Source organism: Cervus elaphus, chromosome 9 (genome assembly GCF_910594005.1).
Source record: "Cervus elaphus chromosome 9, mCerEla1.1, whole genome shotgun sequence".
Taxonomy (NCBI): domain Eukaryota; kingdom Metazoa; phylum Chordata; class Mammalia; order Artiodactyla; family Cervidae; genus Cervus; species Cervus elaphus.
Genome location: NC_057823.1, coordinates 9,261,076 through 9,280,942, shown reverse-complemented (window position 1 = coordinate 9,280,942; position 19,867 = coordinate 9,261,076). Strand labels below are relative to the sequence as shown.

The window sequence follows — 19,867 nt, the reverse complement described above, 5'->3', positions numbered from 1 at the left end:
CCTGGGTCAGGAAGATCCCCTGGAGAAGAGAATAGCTACCCACTCCAATATTCTCGCCTGGAGAATTCCATGGACAGAGGACCCTAACTGCATGGGGTCACAAAGAGTCAGACACAACTGAGTGACTAACACACATACATATATATTCCCTCCTTCTTGAACCTCCCTCCCGCGCCCACCCCATCCCACCCCTCTATGTCGTCACAGAGTGCTGGGCTTCTAGACTCTTAACAAAACTAAAATCCTGGAAGAGCCGACCTTAGACTCTCAAGATTCCAAAATATTTGAAGCTTATAAATCTAGAATCATAGAGGGTTTGCATTTACAGAGCCCTCGAATCTGCAGTTTTTAACCCCCATTAAAGAAGAGAGTTGTAGTACTTCATACTGTACACTTAAAAATGGTTAAGATGGCTCTTTCCCAGCTGGAACCATGGAGGGTGCAGAAGAGAAGAAAAAGAAGATTCCTGCTGTGCCAGAAACCCTTAAGAAAAAGCGAAAGAATTTCGCAGAGCTTAAGATCAAGCGCCTGAGAAAGAAGTTTGCCCAAAAGATGCTTCGAAAGGCAAGGAGGAAGCTTATTTATGAAAAAGCTAAGCATTACCACAAGGAATACAGGCAGATGTACAGAACTGAAATTGGAATGGCTAGGATGGCACGAAAAGCCGGCAACTTCTATGTACCCGCGGAACCCAAATTGGCATTTGTCATCAGGATCAGAGGTATCAACGGTGTGAGCCCAAAGGTTTGAAAGGTGCTGCAGCTCCTTTGCCTCCGGCAGATCTTCAGTGGCACCTTTGTGAAGCTCAACAAGGCATCAGTTAACATGCTGAGAATTGTGGAGCCATACATTACATGGGGGTACCCAAATCTGAAGTCTGTGAATGAATTGATCTACAAGCGTGGTTATGGCAAAATCAACAAAAAGCGAATTGCCCTGACAGACAACGCATTGATTGCTCGATCTCTTGGGAAATACGGAATCATCTGCATGGAGGATCTGATTCATGAGATCTATACCATTGGAAAACATTTCAAAAAAGCAAACAACTTCCTGTGGCCCTTTAAATTGTCTTCTCCACGAGGTGGAATGAGGAAAAAGACCACCCATTTTGTAGAAGGTGGAGATGCTGGCAACAGGGAAGACCAGATCAATAGGCTTATTAGAAGGATGAACTAAGGTATCTACCAGGATTATTTTTGTAATCTGATCCGTTAATAAACAATTGAAACAAACAAACAAAAAATGGTTAAGATGGCAAATTTTACGTTATATGTGTTTTACCACAACTTTCTTTAAAAAATTAAAGAACAAGGAAGTTTTCTCTGGACTGATATGGAACAATCTTGAGAATGAATTATTAAGTGGAAAAAGCAGTCAGTTAAACTGTATGGCCTGTCACCATTTGTCATAAAAAATGGGCATATTCACTGATCTTTATGCCAGTTATTTCAGGAAATGTATCATGGTAATAATAGGAGGTTTGGGATTTCCTTGTGTGGTCCAGTGGGTAAGACTCTGTGTTTCTAATGCAGGGGGTGTGGGTTCGATCCCTGGTCGGGGAACTAAGATCCCACATGTCTGCCTTGCAGTGGGGGAAAAAAAAAAAAAGACTTTATAGTTAAAAAAAAGGTGGGGGTGGGGGAAGGTTTTTACCTGAGCTCACTCCTTAAAACTTTCTGAAATATGAATTATGTGTAAATATTACCTATTTAAAGAGTTAAAATTTTTGAAATTCATAGAATTCTCAGAAAGAAAGAATTCTGTAGGAGCTGGAACCCCACAGGTTTGGGAGGCTGGGGATTTCATGGTGTGTACCTGGGTCTGCTCAGGTCCTGCACCCAGCGGGGGCTTCAGGGGGTCCTCATGCTCGTCCCCACCCCCACAGTGCAAAGAGGAAGCGGTGGGCACGCTGGATGCCATACAGGTCCTCACGGGGGTCAGCCAGCTCCTGCCCAAGTCTCGCGAGAACTACCTGAACCGCTGCATGGACCAGGAGCGGCTGCGGAGGGAGAGCACCAGCCAGAAGGAGATGGACAAGGTGGGCGCTGAGCTGCAGGTCCCAGCCACCCCCGGCCCGCACGGATCCGAGGAGTTTGCCGAGAGGTGGCGGGGCTGCCTGATGGGAGAGTGGAAACGCACACAGAGCCATGGTCATCGAACCTGCGTGAACCACACCCTGGGCACCCCAAGGAGTCTACGTGCTGGGGGACGGGGCCACTGGAAGTGCCCCGAGGGTCCCTTTCCCAACCCCGTGCCCTCACTGTGCCTCCTAGGCGGAGACCAAGACCCGGAAGGCAGCAGAGAGCCTGCGGCGTTTGGTGGAGAAATACAACTCAGCCCGTTCTGACTTTGAGCAGAAGATGCTGGACTCAGCTCTGGTAAGAGCCGGGCCCTGGAGACCTACACATTCCTGGGCCCAGGATGCTGTGGGCCTCAGAAATCCAGAACCTTCCAAACCTTCGACTCCCGGAAGCCTTAGAATCACAGGCTAAAACTGTACAATTCTAGAGTCAGTTAGCTATTATTGTTGTTGTTGTTGATGTTATTATTATTTCAAAGACCAAATCAGTTCTGTGCCTTAATTTCACCATTTGTAAAATGGGGACAGTAATACTACCTGCCTCATAGACTTGTGAAGATTAAATGAGTCGCCATATATGAAATTTTCAGACTAGTACCAGGTGCATAGAAACCACTCTATGATGTATTATTATTATTATTGATGAGGTTTTTGAACAAGATGGGGCAGGATTTAGAAGCCAAGAGTCTCCTGACATGTCATGGTGACTGAAAAGCCTGGATTCCTGGTCTAGCCTCTGCCTGTCACCAGCCTTTGGCAAGGCACTGCACCTCTCCGGGTCTCTGTCTAATCAAAGGTTTAAAAAGCAGATTGGGAGCTCAGGATTAAGAATTAGATTTTTTTTTTTCTTCTGATTTTGCAGTGATAGAAAGTTGCAAGCAACAGAAATCTTCGTTCACACTGACAAGGAGCCTTACAGGCTCAGGGAACTGAAAAGTTCAGGGTGGGGCTGAGCTTCAGGCATGGCTGGATCCAGGTGCCCAAATGGTGTTGGCAGGAAGCTGTGCCTCTTTGCTTCTCAAATCTGTTTTTCTCCCGGAGGGCTTTATTCCCAGGCAGACACACCCTCCTCAATGTGTGTGTGTGTAGCAAAGTAGCCCCCAGCAGCGGCCCCATTTATCTGCAAACTCATTGACTCAGGATACGAACATGTTTTTTCTATGATTCCAGCAGAAGTCCCAGAGCTCTTACCCAAATCAATCACTGAGGCCATGGGGTTGGGACATTCTGATTGGTCAGGTGGGGTCACTAGCCACACCTTCCCATTTTGCTCCTCCCCCTCCTGCCTCAGCGCTTCCAAGCCATGGAAGAGACCCACCTGCGGCAAATGAAGGCGCTGATGGGCTCTTACGCCCACTCAGTGGAGGACACCCACGTGCAAATTGGGCAGGTGAGTGGGGCTGGGGGTGGGGAATGAGGTTGGGGTGCTGGGCAAGAAGGCCTGGCTACAAACTCCATCCTCCTGGCCCAGGTGCATGAGGAGTTTAAGCAGAATGTAGAAAACGTCAGTGTGGAGATGCTGCTGAGGAAGTTTGCAGAGAGCAAAAGCACAGGCCGGGAGAAGCCTGGTGAGTCGGGGGCATCTATGGGCGTTGGGCTGTGGAGCCACGGCTCTGGGGAAGGAAGGGGATCCAAGAGCCTAGACAATGAACCTCCCTGGGCCTCATTTTCCTCACCAGAAAAATGGGGTTAAAAAAAAGAAAAAGAAAAATGGATTGATGGAACTTCCCCGGTGGTCCAGAGGTTAAGACTTCTTCCAGTGCAGGGGGTGCAGATTCAGTTCCTGGTCAGGGAACTCCCACGTGCCTGGCAGCCAAAAATCCAAAACATAAAACAGAAACAGTATTGTAACAAATTCAATAAAAGACATAAATAGTCCACGTTTAAAAAAACAATCTTTAAAAAGAGTGGACTGAAGACAAATCTAACTCAGCAACCTACAGAGGAAGAGAACTTGATGCCTAATCTTACAGATAGATCGCTTACCACTAGATACCAGAGGGGCCTTGAATGCCAGGGTCAGCCTTTCAGATGTTCCCCTGAGGGCCCAAGGGAGCCACTGAAGATTGTTGAGCAAGAGGCCCATTTGAAAATGTCCCAGATACAGGGTCAAGGAAGAATTGAGAGCCAAAGTTTTAGGGTCACATCTGGGTTTTGCTTTCCTTTGTCACTCACTGTGTCACCTTGGACATCTGTCTTGCCTTCTCTGAGTCTTAGTTTCCTCTTCTGTAAAGTAGGGATGATAGCCCCCAACTAATGGTGTCGTGAAAGTTCACCGTTATTGTTGTTCAGTCACTAAGTTATGTCCGACTCTTTGCAACCCAATGAACTGCAGCACACCAGGCTTCCCTGTCCTTCACTGAGTTTGCTCAAACTCAAAGGACATCATTGAGTCAGTGATGCCATCCAGCCATCTCCTCCTCTGTTGGCCCCTTCTCCTCTTGCCCTCAGTCTTTCCCAGCATCAGGGTCTTTTCCAGGGAGTCAGCTCTTTGCATCAAGTGGCCAAAGTATTGGAGCTTCAGCATCAGTCCTTCCAATGAATATTCAGGGTTCACTAATTTGATGCAAATAAAGGGCAAAATGTGTGCCTGGCACACATTAGGCACTTTAGTAAATGTTGTTTACACCCTTAGGTCTAGACAACCACTAGGGTCTGTCTTTTCTCCCTCCCGTCTCTATAGCTCAGCACCAGCTCAGGCTACCTCTCATTGTGTGAATCTCCATTCTTATCTTTCACTGGCTCCAGATTTCTCATGCCCTGCTCCTGCTCACATAACCTCTATGGCTTCCCGTCACCCTTGGGAGAGAGTCCCAGGGCCTCATCCTGGGACTTAAGGCTCAGCCCACTGCACTGACATTTATGATCCATCCTCTGACCCACCCAAGTTCTACCCAGAAATTCTGGAAGTAAAACTAGCTCAGGCAGTCCCTCCAGTCCATCCCAAGGTGGCGGCCATCCAAGGCAAGACCAAGAACCCTTGGCCCATTCCACTCATGACTGTCTCAGAGACTGGTTCAGCATCTTGGCTCATGCCTTGGACCCCGCTCACCTTAAGCTCAGGTCCAGGTGCCACTGTGTGGCCAAAGGTATGTTGCTGAGTTTCTCAATTTTTTCTGTCTCAGGGCCTTTGGACTTTGAGGCGTACAGAGCGGCTACCCTGCAGGAAGGCAAGTACGTCTGGGCCTGGATGCCCAGGCTGGACCACGGGGATGAGGAAGGCAGATCTGAGTGGGAAGGGGACCCCCATCCAGGGCTCATCTGCACCCCTTCGTCTGTTCTCAGCAATGAAACGTTTGCGTGGAGCCAAGGCCTTTCGCCTCCCAGGACTGAGCCGGCGGGAGCGGGAGCCACCTACAGCTGTGTGAGGAAGCACCCCCAGCCCCAGCCCTGGCCCAGGCTACCCCAGGATCCCTCCTCACTCCTAGGCTGTCCCGGAAGTCCCCTGCTTAGGGTAGCCCAGGAGAATTTCTATTCCAGGCTAGCCCAGGATCCCCTCTACCCAGGCCAGCCCAGAAGCACTTCTGTCCAGACTGGCTCAGTATTACCAATGCCCAAGCTAGTCCAGGGGGCTACCCAAATGGTACTAGTGGCAAAGAACCAGCCTGCCAATGCAGGAGACTTAAAAGACATGGGCTCAGCCCCTGGGTGGGGAAGATCCCCTGGAGGAGGGCATGGCAACCCACTCCAGTATTCCTGCCTGGAGAATCCCGTGGACAGAGGAGCCTGGCGGGCTACAGTCCATGGGGTCACAAAGAGTTGGACACGAGCGAAGTGACTTAGCACACACACAAGCTCGTCCAGAATTCTCCTTTTGCCAAGACTAGACCAGGGGCAGCCTGTTCCAGACCCACCCAGAATTACCCCTGCCCCGGCTGGCCTGGGATTTCTCCCTGGCAGGGCTAGACTTGCTATTTCCACCATCTCATTTAGCCTGGTAATTCTACATTTGTCAAGATGAGCCCAAGAGTCTCTCTGCCCAAAGTAGTACCAAATTCTTCCCTATACCCGTGGTCTCCCTGGCTAGCCCAGGGTTAGCCTTGCCCAGGCTAGCCCAGGATTCTTCTCTTTGGCAAGGCTGGCCCCATTATTTCCCTGCCAAGGTGAGCCCTACATTCAGACTGATTTCCAAGTCCCTCCCCTTCCAAGCTGTTTGAGAATGCCCCATACTCAGCTAACTCAGACTCACTGGCCCCAGCCCCAAGCTAGCTCCAAGGTTGCACCATCTGCAGGGCTGACCCAGGACCACAGAGCCGCCCAGGGACTGCCGGCAGGTTCCGCATGTGGTGTTGGGGGCGGAGGGGAGGGCCAGCAGAGGTGGGGGAGCAGACACTGACATCTCCTTCTCATCCCCAGAGATCCCCTGGAACCTGATTTAGGGGTGAGTGCCATGGGAGGGGCCGAGCCACGCTGCCCAGTGGGAGGGTTCCGGTCCCGCTTTACTCCCCACTCCCATGCCTGGAAACCACGCCTGGAACTCAAGGGGCTAGAGGTCACACAGCTTAGGGACCAGGTTCCTGTCGCACAGGGGCTGCAAACCCCCATGGACAATGTGGGAGGGACCAATATCCTCCCTGCGCTTCAATTTGCCCCTCAGGACAGGTAGTGGCGTGCTGTCTCCCTCTAAGAACCTGCCCACACGCTGCGGGAAGATAGTTACTGCCATTGGGGTTCTTTTTTGATCTGAGTCAGGGCCCAGAGGTGGGAGGCGGGCGTGGCAGGGTGAAATGGGAGGTTTGGTCCCGGAGAGCCTAACGCATTTCTTGCTTGTCCCCTCCCAGACTTGTCCAGAGGTGGATGAGGAAGGTTTCACCATCAGGCCTGATGTCACCCAGAACAATATCCTCCTGGCGCCCTCTGGGGGCAGTTGTTGGCACAGCAAGGACAAAGCTCCATCCACAGGGATCCTCCCGCCATTAGCAACCCTCTCTGCGTACATCCTGGGTGGAGCCTCCTCCAGTTGTGAAGCAAGCAGATTCAGATTCAGACTCACCCCAAGGGGTCAGAGCCAAGCAAGAGAGAGAGAGAGGAGGGCTTGGTTATCGCAGAGGGGGGAGCAAAAGGGGCTTCCTGGAAGAGGTGGTCACGTGCTGGGGTTTAGCAGCTGAATAGTTTGCTAATTAGGTCAGGGCATGCTTATATGAGGGGCTTCTCAGGTGGCGCTAGTGGTAAAGAAACCACCTGCCAATGGAGGAGATGCGGGTTTGATCCCTGGGTCAGGAAGATCCCCTGGAGGAGGAAATGGCTACCCACTCCAGTATTTTTACCTGGGAAATCCATGGCCCAGAAGCCTGCTGGGCTACAGTCCACAGGGCTGTGAAGAGTCAGACACGACTGAATGACCGAGCCCACACCCATGCGTGTATGAAGGCTTGTGGGGAGAGGAGGAGGGTGGTGCGGCAAGGGTGTCGAGTGATGAGAGAGGAAATGGTGCAGCGCCTCAAAGGGGTACGGGCAGGAAGGGACGGATTTGAGGGCCGACTGGCGGGGACACCAGTGTTGGAGCCTTGACTGCAATGCACGCACAGAGCCCACCCACCTCTCGTCCAGCGACTCCGACTTTGATGACGAGGAGCCCCGCAAGATCTACGTGCACATCAAGCCTGCCTCAGCCCGGGCCCCGCCCTGCAGCCCCAAGGCAGCTGCGGCCCAGCTCAAGGCCACAGCCGGCAGCCTCATCCTCCCGCCTGGCCCCGGGGTGAGGCGTGGGGAGATGCCATGCGTGGGGCAGGGGGCGCTGGCTGAGTGCCCCCCCGACCTGATGCCACCCCTTTGTCCACAGGGCACCATGAAACGCCATTCTTCACGTGAGTAGTCTGTTGAGGGGTCTTCAGTTTGACAAGAGGCATGTGGAAGGGAGACTGGGCCTGGAATGTGGGTGTGGGTTTGAGTCCCAGCTCTGCTGTGTGTGACTTGGGGCAAGCTGCTTGCCCACTCTGATCTCACTCTCCTTTAATGACCTGGGGTAATTCGTTACGAGAATTAAATGAGAGCCCAAGGGGACCGCCGAGGCCAGGAGAGAAGCCAAACACTGGAGACAAGTTGGCTCAGGTTCAAACCCCTCTCTGCCTGATCCGCTGGTCGCTTTGGGCGGCTGACTGGCAGCCCCAAGCCTCGGTCTCCTGGTCTGTGAGGCGGGAAACCGTGCAGGCTTGGTGACGGGAAGGCTTAGGAGGTCCATCTCTCATAGGGGACCCTGCCGGGAGACCACAGAGGCCTCAATCCGCCCCCAGGGCCAGCAGGTGGGTGCCATGGGGGTGGGGCATTGGGCCCACACGGGTGGGCAGGTGGGCGGCCCGTCCCTGACCCCACCTCTTCCTCCTCATCCCCTGCTGCCTCCCCAGGTCTCTGACTCCCCTTCTTTCACCCTGGCAGGGAGTTAAGGACGTGCCATTTTGGGGGGACCACTTAGTCATTCGTTTGGTGAACATTTATTGGGTGCTTGTGTGTACTCCTGCTGTTCTGGGTTCCAAAGATAAATGATAGATAGATCCTCCTCGGAGTCACATTCTAGTGGCTCAGATTTTTTAAGTAGTAAGCACATTAGAGCATATCTGATGCTTCAAAGTGCTGTGAAGAAACTAAAATAGGGAATGTGACGGGAAATAGGACTGAGTGCCTTTAGTTGGGGCCCTGGTGGAGGGGTAGCAGGAGAAGGGGGAGGGCCTTGAGCTGACTCCTGAAGAGGAGCAGGATGTGGCTGTTGGGAGATTTGGGGGAACAGAGCTCAAGACCAAAACCAGGGTATGCCAAGGTCCTGAAGTGGAAGGGAGGAAGCGTGGAAGTGATAGAACGCACCCCGCCTGTCCAATCCGTGTCCCCAGCTGTGCGGAGAAGCTGCAATCGGATGAGCAGGTTTCCAAGAACCTCTTTGGGCCTACCCTAGAGTCCGCCTTGGACCACGAAGATTTTACAGGTGATGGGGGTGGGGCTTCGGGGCATGGGCGTGGCCACAGGAGGTGGGTGGGGCCACTACAAGAGTAGGAGGCTCGGATAGGCGGGACGGTGGGATGGGTTGGAGGGAGGAGGTGGGGATCCTTTGTGGGTCAAAGGGAGGGTGGGCGAGGCCACAGCCGGAATGGGCGGAGCTGGCTAGAAGGTGCGGCCTTTGTGGGAGTGGGATGACAATAGTGGATGGGCGGGGCATCAGTAGAGATGGACAAGGCCTGCTGAGGAGGACAAGACATTGAATGGGGGCGGACCATCCTCAGCATGGGCGTGGCCTGCGGGAGGATTGACAGGACTCCGTATGAGTGGGGTCTGGAGCTGGCGGCCCCCTTCCCTCCCCCAGGCTCTAGCAGCCTCGGCTTCACCTCCAGCCCCTCGCCTTTCTCCTCCTCGTCTCCCGAGAACGTGGAGGACTCCGGACTGGACTCACCATCCCACGCCGCACCGGGTCCCTCCCCGGATTCCTGGGTCCCACGCCCAGGCACCCCACAGAGCCCACCTACTTGTAGGGTGTCACCCCCAGAATCGAGGGGCACACAGTCCCTGCTGCCATCAGACTCGCCACAGCCCCTTGCAGCCTCCCCGAGCCCCTGGGGGCCGGAGGCTGTGGCTGGAGGAGGTGAGTCCCTCTACCCCTGGTCTGAGAGTTTTCTGAGCCCTGGGGGATGAGAGAGTTCCTAATGTGGCCAGGGCCTGAACAGGGTGTTGAGAGATACAGCCGGGATGCAGGCAGGCAGAAACCCTAATCCCTGCAGGGACATTAATGAGATGGATGTTGAACAAGGCAGGAGGTGACAGGTACCTGGTGACAGCCCTGGAGGGAGGGGCTGTGAGCAGAGAGGGTGAAACCTGCTGGGGTTACAGGCTCTCTGACCACTTGGTCGCTGAGGATGGGAAGTGACCAGGGAGGTGAGTCCAGGTAAGCGGTGATGGGGTGACAGTGGGGAGAAGCCGCCGGTGGACATGGGGCCCAGAGAAAAGAGGAATCAGGGCGGAGGGCCTGAGAGCAACTGAAACGAGAGGGAGGGGCAGAAAGAGCAGGAAGGATGGGGCGGAAGAAGCTGGGGTGGGGGTGTGTCAAGGCTGGGAGGGAGGAGGGGATTGGGTGTGAGTTGGCTTCTGGGGCCTCAGAGGGACTGCGGGCTGTGGCCACATGAGATCCCCAGCAGTGGAGGTAGAGGGTACTGTCCTTGGTGTAAAGAAAGAGCCTGGTTGGAACTGGTTCACAGGAGGGCTCAGGGCTCAGGGGAGTGAGTGTAGACCACAAGTGTAGACAGATGAAGTTATCAGAGCTTTATTGTAGAATTAAGGTTCTCAACTGGGCTGGTTCTGCCCCCTTATTCCCCGGGGAACACTTGGCAACGGCATCACTATACTTGATTGTCACCACTTGGGGGCAGGGTACACCTGACGTTTGCAGGGTGGAGGCCAGGGAGGAAGACAGCCCCACCATAGCAAAGGCTCTGACCCTGTTGAGAACCTTAGGATAGACAGCATAGTCTGGGGTGTAGGTGGGCAAGTAAGCGTTTATAGATGGAGCAAAGCAGGAATGCTAGGGAAGCAGGGGAGCAAGGGGAACTGAGGTGTTACACTGAGATTAAATTAGAAGGGTGTGACTTGGACACTGGCCAGGGTGGAAGACCCTCTCAGAGAGGATGAAGGTCGAAGAATTGCCAAATGTTGGATAAAAGGTCTCTGCCAAATCCCCCCACCTGCAACAGTGTGCCTGCCTTCTGAACATCCAGCCCTTGTTTGCATACCTCCAGCAATGGGGAGCTCACCCCTTATTGAGCAGTCTCGTGTCTGGGAGACTCAGGGTTGCATATGGTGTCTCCAATCCTGTCCAGCACCTTCTCTGCAGCCCTAGGACTTCTGACCATCAGGGGGTTTCCCCCTGTAAGCCCGATTCTCAGACTGGGGCTGAATTCTTCTGCCGAGAGGCCCAGACAGCAGCTGAGCCGTGTCTGTTCTTATGCTTGTTCCCCAGACTTGCCTGTACCTGCTGACCTTGCAGTCAGGGAGGGTCTGGCAGCCCCATCCCGGAGACCGCGCTCCAGGAAGACATCCTGTCCCCTCATGCGCAGCAATGGGGACCTGGTAGGGTCGGGGGTAGCAGGAGCTGGGCTGCGGGGGTCGCCTCCAGGGTCGGCATCAGGGCACTTCTGCCAGGGTGTTCACAGGCCGGCTTATCTTCTTCCCTTCCAGTCTCGTTCTCTGAGCCCCTCCCCACTGGGCTCTTCAGCTCCAAGCTCCATCCCTGAACGGCCGAGCTTCTCGTCCCAGACAGGACATGGTACGTGGGTCCTCCCTGGGCTTCAGGTTCACCTTCTCCAGTCCGGGTGGGTGGCCAAGTGATACAATGGAGGCTTTGTCACAGAGGGCGGGGGTTCGGGAGCCTGGGACCTGTGCTCACTCTGTCTGTCGCCCATTCCCTCCCTGCCACCCCCAGGCGTCTCCCGGGGTCCCAGCCCTGTGGTCCTGGGCTCCCAGGATGCCCTGCCCGTGGCCACTGCCTTCACTGAGTACGTCCACGCCTACTTCCGTGGCCACAGCCCCAGGTACAGAGGGGTGGGGCAGATGGTGACAAGCAAACAGGGCTTCCTGGGAGCTGTGCATCTGGGTTCCAGCAGGGCCAGCGTCCAGGGGGGTTTCATGATCTGCTTTACCATGGAACAGCCTCGAACATGGAGCTGAACAACTAGGCCCATCCTGAGAGCAATAGGAACCACAGAGGGCATTTGAACAGGGCTAAGGCATTGATGTGGGCTTCCCAGGTGGCTCAGTGGTAAAGAATCCGCCTGCCAAGCAGGAGATTCAGGTTCCCTGTGTCGGGAAGATCCCCTGGAGAAGGAAATGGCAACTCACTCCAGTATTCTTGTCTGGAAAATCCCATGGACAGAGGAGCCTGGCAGGCTACAGTCCATGGGGATGCAAAGAGTCGGACATGACTTAATGACTGAGCAGGTGCACACACTCAGGCAGGCAGACAAGGCACTGATGTAGCCCTGGTTAGAGGAGCTCCTCCGAGGCTGCTGTGGGCATCAAACAGAAGGGAGCAAGACCAGAGGCCAGCCACAGAGCGGGAAAGGGAAGGGTGAATTGAGGGACCAGGGATAATCTGGGGGGCATGCCCAGCTGAAGACACCATAAGATCAAGCCACAAGGAGGAGGAGAGTATCAGACCCAAAACCCAAGCTGAGGACTGAATGTTTTGCTTTGAGCTTCCTGGTGGCCTAGGGGAAAAGAGAAGTGGGGAAGGGAGTGTCCCTGTCTCCTTCAGCTCATTGTGGATTCTTCCTGGTGTCCAGATTGCTGTCCAGGCAGGGACACAAGGGGAGGCAGCTGGGGCTGGGATGCCGCCGTGGTCAGGGCCTTGCTGATTCTGATGGACCTGGTGAGCCTCAGGCTACAGTGGAGCTAGGAGCGAGGGGAGGATGAGGGGCCTGGTAGACCCTAAGCCAATGCCCAGTTTCTTCAACTCCCCCCACCAGCTGCCTGGCTCGAGTAACTGGGGAGCTGACCATGACCTTCCCTGCCGGCATCGTGCGTGTGTTCAGTGGGACGCCACCCCCTCCCGTCCTCAGCTTCCGCCTCGTGCATACAGCCCCCATTGAGCACTTCCAGCCCAATGCTGACCTGCTCTTCAGGTACCGTTAGAGGAAGGGGTGCAAAGTTAGGTGGTACCAGGGGCTGGTGGAGGCTAGGCGCTCCCCGGCTCTGAATTTCTGTTCTGCCTCCTGGGGTTTGCTGTGTGACATTGGGCAAGTCACTCTCCCTCTCCGAAACTCACTTTCCTTCCCTCTTTTGCTTCCCACCACCCTCCTTTCCTGGGAGTTCCACTTTACTGGTCCCAAGGTTAGCCTGGGAATCTGCATCTTTAGGAAGCCTTTGGTGTAGGCATCTCCGAAGGGTTGGGATGATTACTCTTGGTCTCTGCAGTGACCCTTCCCAGAGTGACCCGGAGACCAAAGACTTCTGGCTCAACATGGCGACTCTGACCGAGACTCTGCAGCGCCAGGCAGAGCAGAACCCAGCTGCCTCCTACTACAATGTGGTGCTTCTGCGGTACCAGGTGGGCCAGGTGGATGGAGTGGGGCAGTGTAAGGGGGCCAGGACTTTGCTGGTGCAGACGGCTGCATTTTGCAAATTAGAAGGGGCCTTTTCCCAGGGCCTGTCCCCAGGAGCATGTTGGAATGAGGCACTCTACTGCCCTCTGCTGGACATGCCATGTAATACAACCTCTCATCAACAAAGAGCTCCCTTGGGGTATCAATCAGGAGCCCCTTGGGTGTCACAGGCAGTGCAGAATCAGGTCATTTGAATGGTGGGTGGCATGGCAGGGGCGGCGTGGCTGGATAGTGTGCAGTGTGGCAGGACAGGGCAGCTCAAGCCACATCCTCTCTCCCGTTCTTGCCCCCCCTAGTTCTCCCGCCCCGGGCCCCAGTCCATGCCTCTGCAGCTGAGCGCCCACTGGCAGTGTGGGCCGACCCTCACTCAGGTCTCGGTGGAGTACAGCTACCAACCCGGTGCCACAGCTGTGCCCACGCCGCTCACCAATGTCCAGATCCTGCTGCCCGTGGGGGAACCTGTGACCAATGTCCGCCTGCAGCCGGCTGCCACCTGGTGAGGGCGAGCGGGAGGCGGGGGAGGCTCAGAACCTCCCTCCGATGCAGCATCTGATGGGTCCACCATAGGCCTGATCATTCACTGTGGGCTCCCCTTGCTCGGGGACTTCCCAAAGAGGCTTGGGGTTAAAGAATCCATCCACCAGTGCAAGGAGACGCAGGAGACATGGATTCAGTCCCTGGGTCAGGAAGATCCCCTGGAGGAGGAAATGGCAGCCCACTCCAGTATTCTTGCCTGGAGAGTCCCCATGGACAGGGGAGCCTGCGGGTTACAGTCCATGGGGTCGCAAAGCATCAGAGAGGACTGGAGCGACTGAGCGTGCATGCACGTGCCTTGCTTGGAGCTAAGGGCAATATCATTAACAAAAGTAATGTCTGACACCAAAAGCTTCCTACATGTCAGGCTTGTTCTACATCTCTGCATACACTCACTGGCTCGGGGCTTTTAGCAATCCCCTGAGGGGTGGACCACCATCATCCCCACTTACAGAGGGGGAGCTGAGGTATACCGAGGCAAAGTCACTTACCGGAGGTCACACCAGGATGTGAACCAGCCACCCACTCGTGGCCCCCGGGGTTTTGAGTCACTGTACAACATTGCCTTTGTTTTGTACAAAAGGTAGAACCTACAACCAAGAAACCAAATTCATAGGACCGAATGCATCACCTAAAAGTGCTGCAAGGCTGAGGAGCCTTCAGGAACCAGCTGCTCCACACCCCTGCCCCCCTTTTCACACATGGGGAAACGGAGGCCAGGGAGGGGACCTGGCTATCTCAGGTCATGTTGCCAAGAGGCAGCTGAGCTGGGACCCTGGGCTCTGAATGTCTTTTCTGGGAAAGACCTGACCTGATCTCTTGATGCCAGGAACCTGGAGGAGAAGCGGCTCCTATGGAAGCTTCCAGATGTGTCTGAGGCAGGGGGTGAGTTATGGTTGTACATAAGGGCTTGGAGGTCTCAAATGGGAAAGGCTTATTTAAACTAGGGGAGAGGGAATTCCCTGGCAGTCTAGTGGCTAGGACTTCACACTTTCACTGCTGAGCGCTGGGGTTTGATTCCTGGTTGGGGAACTAAGATCCAGTAAACCATGGGAGGCAGCTAAAAATGTTTTGTAAATAAACTAGGGGAGAACTAGGGATGTGCTGGAGACAGGGAAGTGTAGGCGTCAAGGAAAGCTTAAAAGGGTTTTGACAAAGTGGGAAGAGAGGGCATCCCAGGGCAGGGGTGCAGGAAGTGCAAAGGCCCTGAGGCAGAATTCTTTGCAAACCACACACAACCCCAACAGGACCGCAGGGAAGTGTGCCGGACACAGGAAGGGAACAGAGCCGCAGATCAAAGGGCTTGGGGGTAGGGTGAGGAGGAGCCCAGGTCAAGGAGGGCTGGGGTTGGGAAAGGGCCCCGCTGACCTCAGGCCTCCCCAGGCTCTGGCCGCCTGTCTGCCAGCTGGGAGCCATGCTCTGGGCCCAGCACACCCAGCCCTGTGGCTGCTCAGTTCACCAGCGAGGGGGCCACTCTGTCCGGCGTGGACCTGGAGCTGGTGGGGAGTGGCTACCGCATGTCACTGGTAAAGAGGAGGTTCGCCACAGGTATGCCCGTGCCCTGCCACTGCGCATCCCCGGAGCCAGGACCAGGCCCGGCTCTGAGTCCCACTCATTGCTTCTGCTAGGATGCAGGGGGAGGGGAGACATTTAGGGTGTTTGGAAAAGACAGGTGGGTGTTGGGGTCTGGAGACCCAAGATGGGGGGTACGGGTCAGAGCCCCAGTGAAAGGGATCAAGAAGTATCCTCTATGGGACTTCCCTGACGGTCCAATGGTTAAGACACCATGCTTCCACTGCAAGGGGCATGGATTTGAGCCCTAGTCAGAGAACACATGCTCAGAGCAGCCAAAAAAGAAAGAAAAAAAGAAGTGTCCCCTGGCTGGCTGGCGTCCTTGCAAGAACCCAAGGCAGGGAGCCGGAAGCCCCACTGGTGCATCCACCCCCACCCCCATCCCATGCTTCTGTCCCCACAAGCGGCTGCTGGGGTCCAGGGGACAGTGGGAACAGTGAGTTACAGGGGTGTTTGGGAGAGCTTAGGGGATCCCTTCTCCCCTCACCACTCTATCTCCACAGGGAAGTACCTGGTGAGCTGTTAAGCCCGCAGAAGCTGACCAGTGTTGCTGGCCCCAGCTCTGCACTGCACCCTGGTGCTCGCTGACTGCTTCCTGCCCTCCTGCTGGACCCGGGGGCTCCCCATCTGGCCTCCCCTGAGGCCCTGACTCCATGGAGAGGATCCCCATACTCAACTTGGCTGAGCCTGAGATCCACTCCTGCTCACGCCAACCCCCATGCAGGTCCTCGACCTTTTGATGTTCTTTACATAAACACTCTATTTTCTAATAAAATAAATAACAAGACTTTTCCTGCACCAGGAAGTTTCCTTCACACTTCCAGAGAGGAGAGGAAGAAAAGACGGATGGGTAGGAGAGATCTAAAATTCCTAATGATCTTACCACTACCCCTCCACCCTTATCTAGGCAGTGCAGGGTGATATTGAGGGGGGGAAAGCCAGATACGAACACCCCCAACCCCATGGACACCTCCAGTCCTGTGGGCTGGTGAAAGAGAACACACACTAGAGGAACCTAGAGCAGGATGCCAGAAAGACTTCCTAAGCAGAGGGCATTATAAACGGGGCTTTGAGGTTTGAGTAGAAGTTTTCAGGCTGGTGTGGACATGCCAAGCAGAATCATATGAGTTGGCATCCCAAGGGGTGGACACAGGAGGTGCAAAGACCTCGAGGCAGGATTCCTTTGCAAACCACACACAGCCCTGTGGGACCAAAGGAAAACGGTGCAAAAAGCAATTAGTGTGGGGAAGCGAATAGCCCACCAACACTGACTGAGGACTTACAGTCACCTAGGACTTACAGCCACCTACAGCTATGAGCAAGACAAAGCTCTTGAAAGCCGTGAGGCTGTGAAGCTGAAAAGACAAGGCTTAGAGCCAGTGGCTGTGTGACTGAGCCGAGCTCCCAGGCCTCATCTGTAACCTACCTCATTAGGTGCTTGTGAGGAGGTCACATACTTTGAAGAGTGCCTAGTATAGAGTAAGTACTCCAGAAGTCCTGGTATTTTCTTATTTACTGGGGGTCCCTGGGTGGAAGGTGGGGACCTAAGAGCAGGTGGGCAAGGGGTGGCCTGAGGGAGGGCCAGGACAAGTGAGGTAGCCAGCATACTGTGGTGAGGAGCAGATCTGAGCTTGATGGAAAGTCCTGGGTCCTGGTGGACATGTGGGGATCCTGGGTACATGACTCAAGGCCATGGAGATCCCAGGGATCGCACTAGCGCACATACTTTGCTGCCTCCGACAGGACTTTAGAGCCAGTGCTGGTGGATCCTTCCCCTCACAGGCCCTCGGCTCCTCAGCTACAAGTTCATAGCCCACACTCACCCTAGGTTCCCTGAGTTCATGAGCCCCATAAATATGCTAGATCAAATGTCAGAGCCTATGGGATTGTCCCCTCCCTCCAAGTCTTTGCACACGTGCATACATGAGGATGCGTATTCTCAGTGGCTTTGAGCCCTCCAAAACAGTCCCTTTGCTACCCCTGTATGGCTGAAAGGCTAGGGTGCCACGTCCACACTGTGGACCAGAGCATGAGGAAACACTGGTGTTTATCACAGCTCTGAGCATTTGCTGGGTTTGGGTTCTGGCCTATCTGATAAGAAGCAGGAAAATGCTACCTCCTGGTGGTTTTCATTTGCTTTCCTTGGGTCACAAGTGAGGCTGGGCAACCTTTAAATCACATCAGGCATTTCTGGGTACAGCCTCTTAAGTGCCCGGACATCCAGAACCGGTGTGACAGGTGCCTGTGTGGGAGGGTGAGTCCCAGGAGGGAAGGTGGGATCCCTATTTAACTGGACAACCCCAGGCAGGCAGCCTTGTCATTTGATGGTTTACAATGTCCTAGGCTCCTACACCTTGGAGGCCTCCAGACACAAAGCAATTAGGTAACCAGCCAGAGGCCACCCCCAGTAGCTGAATGGCCTGAGATATATTATTTTTTAACTGAGGTGACATTCACATAACAGAAAATTAATGATTTAAACAATTCAGGGATTTTCCTGATGGTCCAGCGGCTTAAACACAGCACTCCCAATGCAGGGGCCTGAGAACTAGATCCCACATGTCACAGTGAAAAGATCCCTCCTGCAGCCAAATAAATAGATAAAATAATATATTTTTTTAAATACAAAAGAATTTAGTGCCATATAGCACAACCACTAGTTGTCAACTGTCCCCTCTAGTTCTAGAACATTCCGATCACCCCAAAAGGAAACCCATTCCCATTAGCTGCCACTCCCCATTCCCTCCAGGCCCTGGTACCTACTAATCTGCTTTCTGACTCTAGAGACTTGCCTGTTCTGGACATTTCATATACGTGGGTTCATACATGATGTGGTCTTTCCAGCCTGGCTTCTTTGACTCAGCATAGTTTTCATTGTAGCATGTGTCACTGCTTTCTTGTTATGGCTGAATAATATTCCAGATTGTTTTCATCCACTCATCCTTTTATGGACACAGGTTGTCTCCACCTTTTGGTGATTGCCTTGTGCTACTATAAACATGGTGCACACCTGTTTGAACACTTGTTTTTTTTATTTTTTGGGGGGTGGATACCTAGGAGTGGAATTAAATTCCTGGGTCATATGATAATTCTAGTCTGTATTTGAAACCAAACCCTCCAGCTCCACGGTTCTACCCTGAAAGGTTTTGAATCCACGCTGGCTGTGATAGACTCCAACTTCCTACCAGGCGGGACCTCAGTTTTCACATTGCCAGCCGGGCTGGGCGAGCCTGGTCAGCTCCCAGGGCCCACACATTTGGGGAGGGGGGATTGGGATGACACAGTAAGGGGGCCCTTGCCTGATGTGGAGGGGGATGGGCAGAGGCACACCCACCAGATCTGCTGTCTGATCAAGCTCTCCTACCCGGCCCTTGTGAAGAAGGAAATGGCAACCCACTCCAGTATTCTTGCCTGGAGAATCTCCTGGACTGAGGGACATGGGGGACAGCTGTCCAGGGGGTCGCAAACAGTCGGACAGGACTAAAGCTAAAGCGACTGAGCACGCACACACACATGGGCTTGTGAATGCAGGAAACCCGAGGGGGCCCCATCCAGTAAAAGAGGAACTTTAAACCAGGAAACTTCAACGGCTTCCGTAGTTCCGAGGTTTGCCATCATGAGAAAGGGCAAGAGCCGGTGTTTCTGTGGCCCGAAAGTGTTAGTCGCTCAGTCCTGTCCGACTCTTTGCGACCCCATGGACCGAAGCCCAACCAGGCTCCTCTGTCCAAGAACTTCTCCAGGCAAGAATACCAGAGTGGGCAGCCGTTCCCTTCTCCAGGAGATCTTCCCAACCCAGGGATCTGAGGCCTGAAATGCCCCCATTAGAGGCAGACATTTAACGTCATCGCTCTTCAACGCCCGCAGAGTAGCTCATGCAGTTGCTCTGTGCTGACCTTGCTCCCCAGATCTGTCCCAGCTGGACGAGCCCTGGTGTAGTTCCTCCACTTTACAGATGAGGAAGCTGAAGTGCAGCCAGGACCTGCTCCTCCTCCTCCTAGGGAGGAAATCGCGATGGGGGAGGAAGCAGAGGATGGCCTGAACCACCACCTGGCTTACAGCTGTGGACCTGCAGCTCTCCTCCGCAACCCGACTCCTCTAATGCGCCAACACCAGAAAGTTCTAGACACTCAAACGCAGCACAGGCAGGGTTCGAATCTTGGCCAGCCCCAACTCAAGAATCTTCCCATCTGACTTGCAACTTTGCGAATGCCAGCCCGCGGCACCTGGACGTCTGGAGGCTCCGGATAGTTCATGGGCTTCTGAAATATTGTAACCCCTTGAAGAACCACTGGGATCAACTCGCCTCCTTGCTCCCCCCCCCCACCCCACCCCCGACACACACACCCTCTTAATAATTTCTTCATCGAACACACGTTGGTCCAATCCTGGGGCCCTGTGCCAGAGATAGAAAGGCGCCTCTTGCACATCTCCAGCCTCGGGGTGCTCACTCTCTGGCTGTGGCCGGGTACCAAATGGGGTCTGGAGCCGGGATAGAGTCGGGGGAGGCTAGAAGCCGCGGGGTTGGCGCGATCCCCCCCGTGGAGGGGAAGGGGCGGGGCCGGGGAGGAGAGAGAGGCGTGGCCGGGAGAAGGGCGGGGCGGGA

The 19,867-nt window shown here is 54.4% G+C and overlaps 1 protein-coding gene and 1 pseudogene across 9 annotated transcripts in view; both read left to right on the top strand.

The window, feature by feature from the left end:
- FCHO1 (FCH and mu domain containing endocytic adaptor 1) overlaps positions 1-16,051 on the top strand; it is a 29,173-nt gene extending 13,122 nt beyond the window's left edge. For 7 of the 8 annotated variants that reach the window (XM_043910995.1, XM_043910990.1, XM_043910994.1 and 4 more), the window contains 22 exons: positions 1,889-2,041; positions 2,277-2,381; positions 3,375-3,473; positions 3,555-3,651; positions 5,209-5,253; positions 5,369-5,447; positions 6,440-6,464; positions 6,865-6,922; positions 7,606-7,781; positions 7,866-7,890; positions 8,274-8,325; positions 8,908-8,999; positions 9,375-9,650; positions 11,019-11,128; positions 11,237-11,324; positions 11,481-11,589; positions 12,523-12,678; positions 12,971-13,103; positions 13,455-13,654; positions 14,522-14,577; positions 15,076-15,240; positions 15,768-16,051. In XM_043910995.1, the coding sequence (XP_043766930.1) occupies positions 1,889-2,041; positions 2,277-2,381; positions 3,375-3,473; positions 3,555-3,651; positions 5,209-5,253; positions 5,369-5,447; positions 6,440-6,464; positions 6,865-6,922; positions 7,606-7,781; positions 7,866-7,890; positions 8,274-8,325; positions 8,908-8,999; positions 9,375-9,650; positions 11,019-11,128; positions 11,237-11,324; positions 11,481-11,589; positions 12,523-12,678; positions 12,971-13,103; positions 13,455-13,654; positions 14,522-14,577; positions 15,076-15,240; positions 15,768-15,790 (2,322 nt within the window). In that variant the 3' untranslated portion in view covers positions 15,791-16,051. The remainder of the gene's footprint in view (positions 1-1,888; positions 2,042-2,276; positions 2,382-3,374; positions 3,474-3,554; positions 3,652-5,208; positions 5,254-5,368; positions 5,448-6,439; positions 6,465-6,864; positions 6,923-7,605; positions 7,782-7,865; positions 7,891-8,273; positions 8,326-8,907; positions 9,000-9,374; positions 9,651-11,018; positions 11,129-11,236; positions 11,325-11,480; positions 11,590-12,522; positions 12,679-12,970; positions 13,104-13,454; positions 13,655-14,521; positions 14,578-15,075; positions 15,241-15,767) is intronic. The other variant, XM_043910998.1, reaches the window with a different exon arrangement.
- LOC122699264 lies at positions 418-16,856 on the top strand (annotated as a pseudogene). Its single transcript, XR_006342582.1, has 2 exons — positions 418-1,180; positions 16,844-16,856. The product of XR_006342582.1 is annotated as a 60S ribosomal protein L7-like (transcript).
- The last annotated feature ends 3,011 nt before the right edge of the window (positions 16,857-19,867 follow it).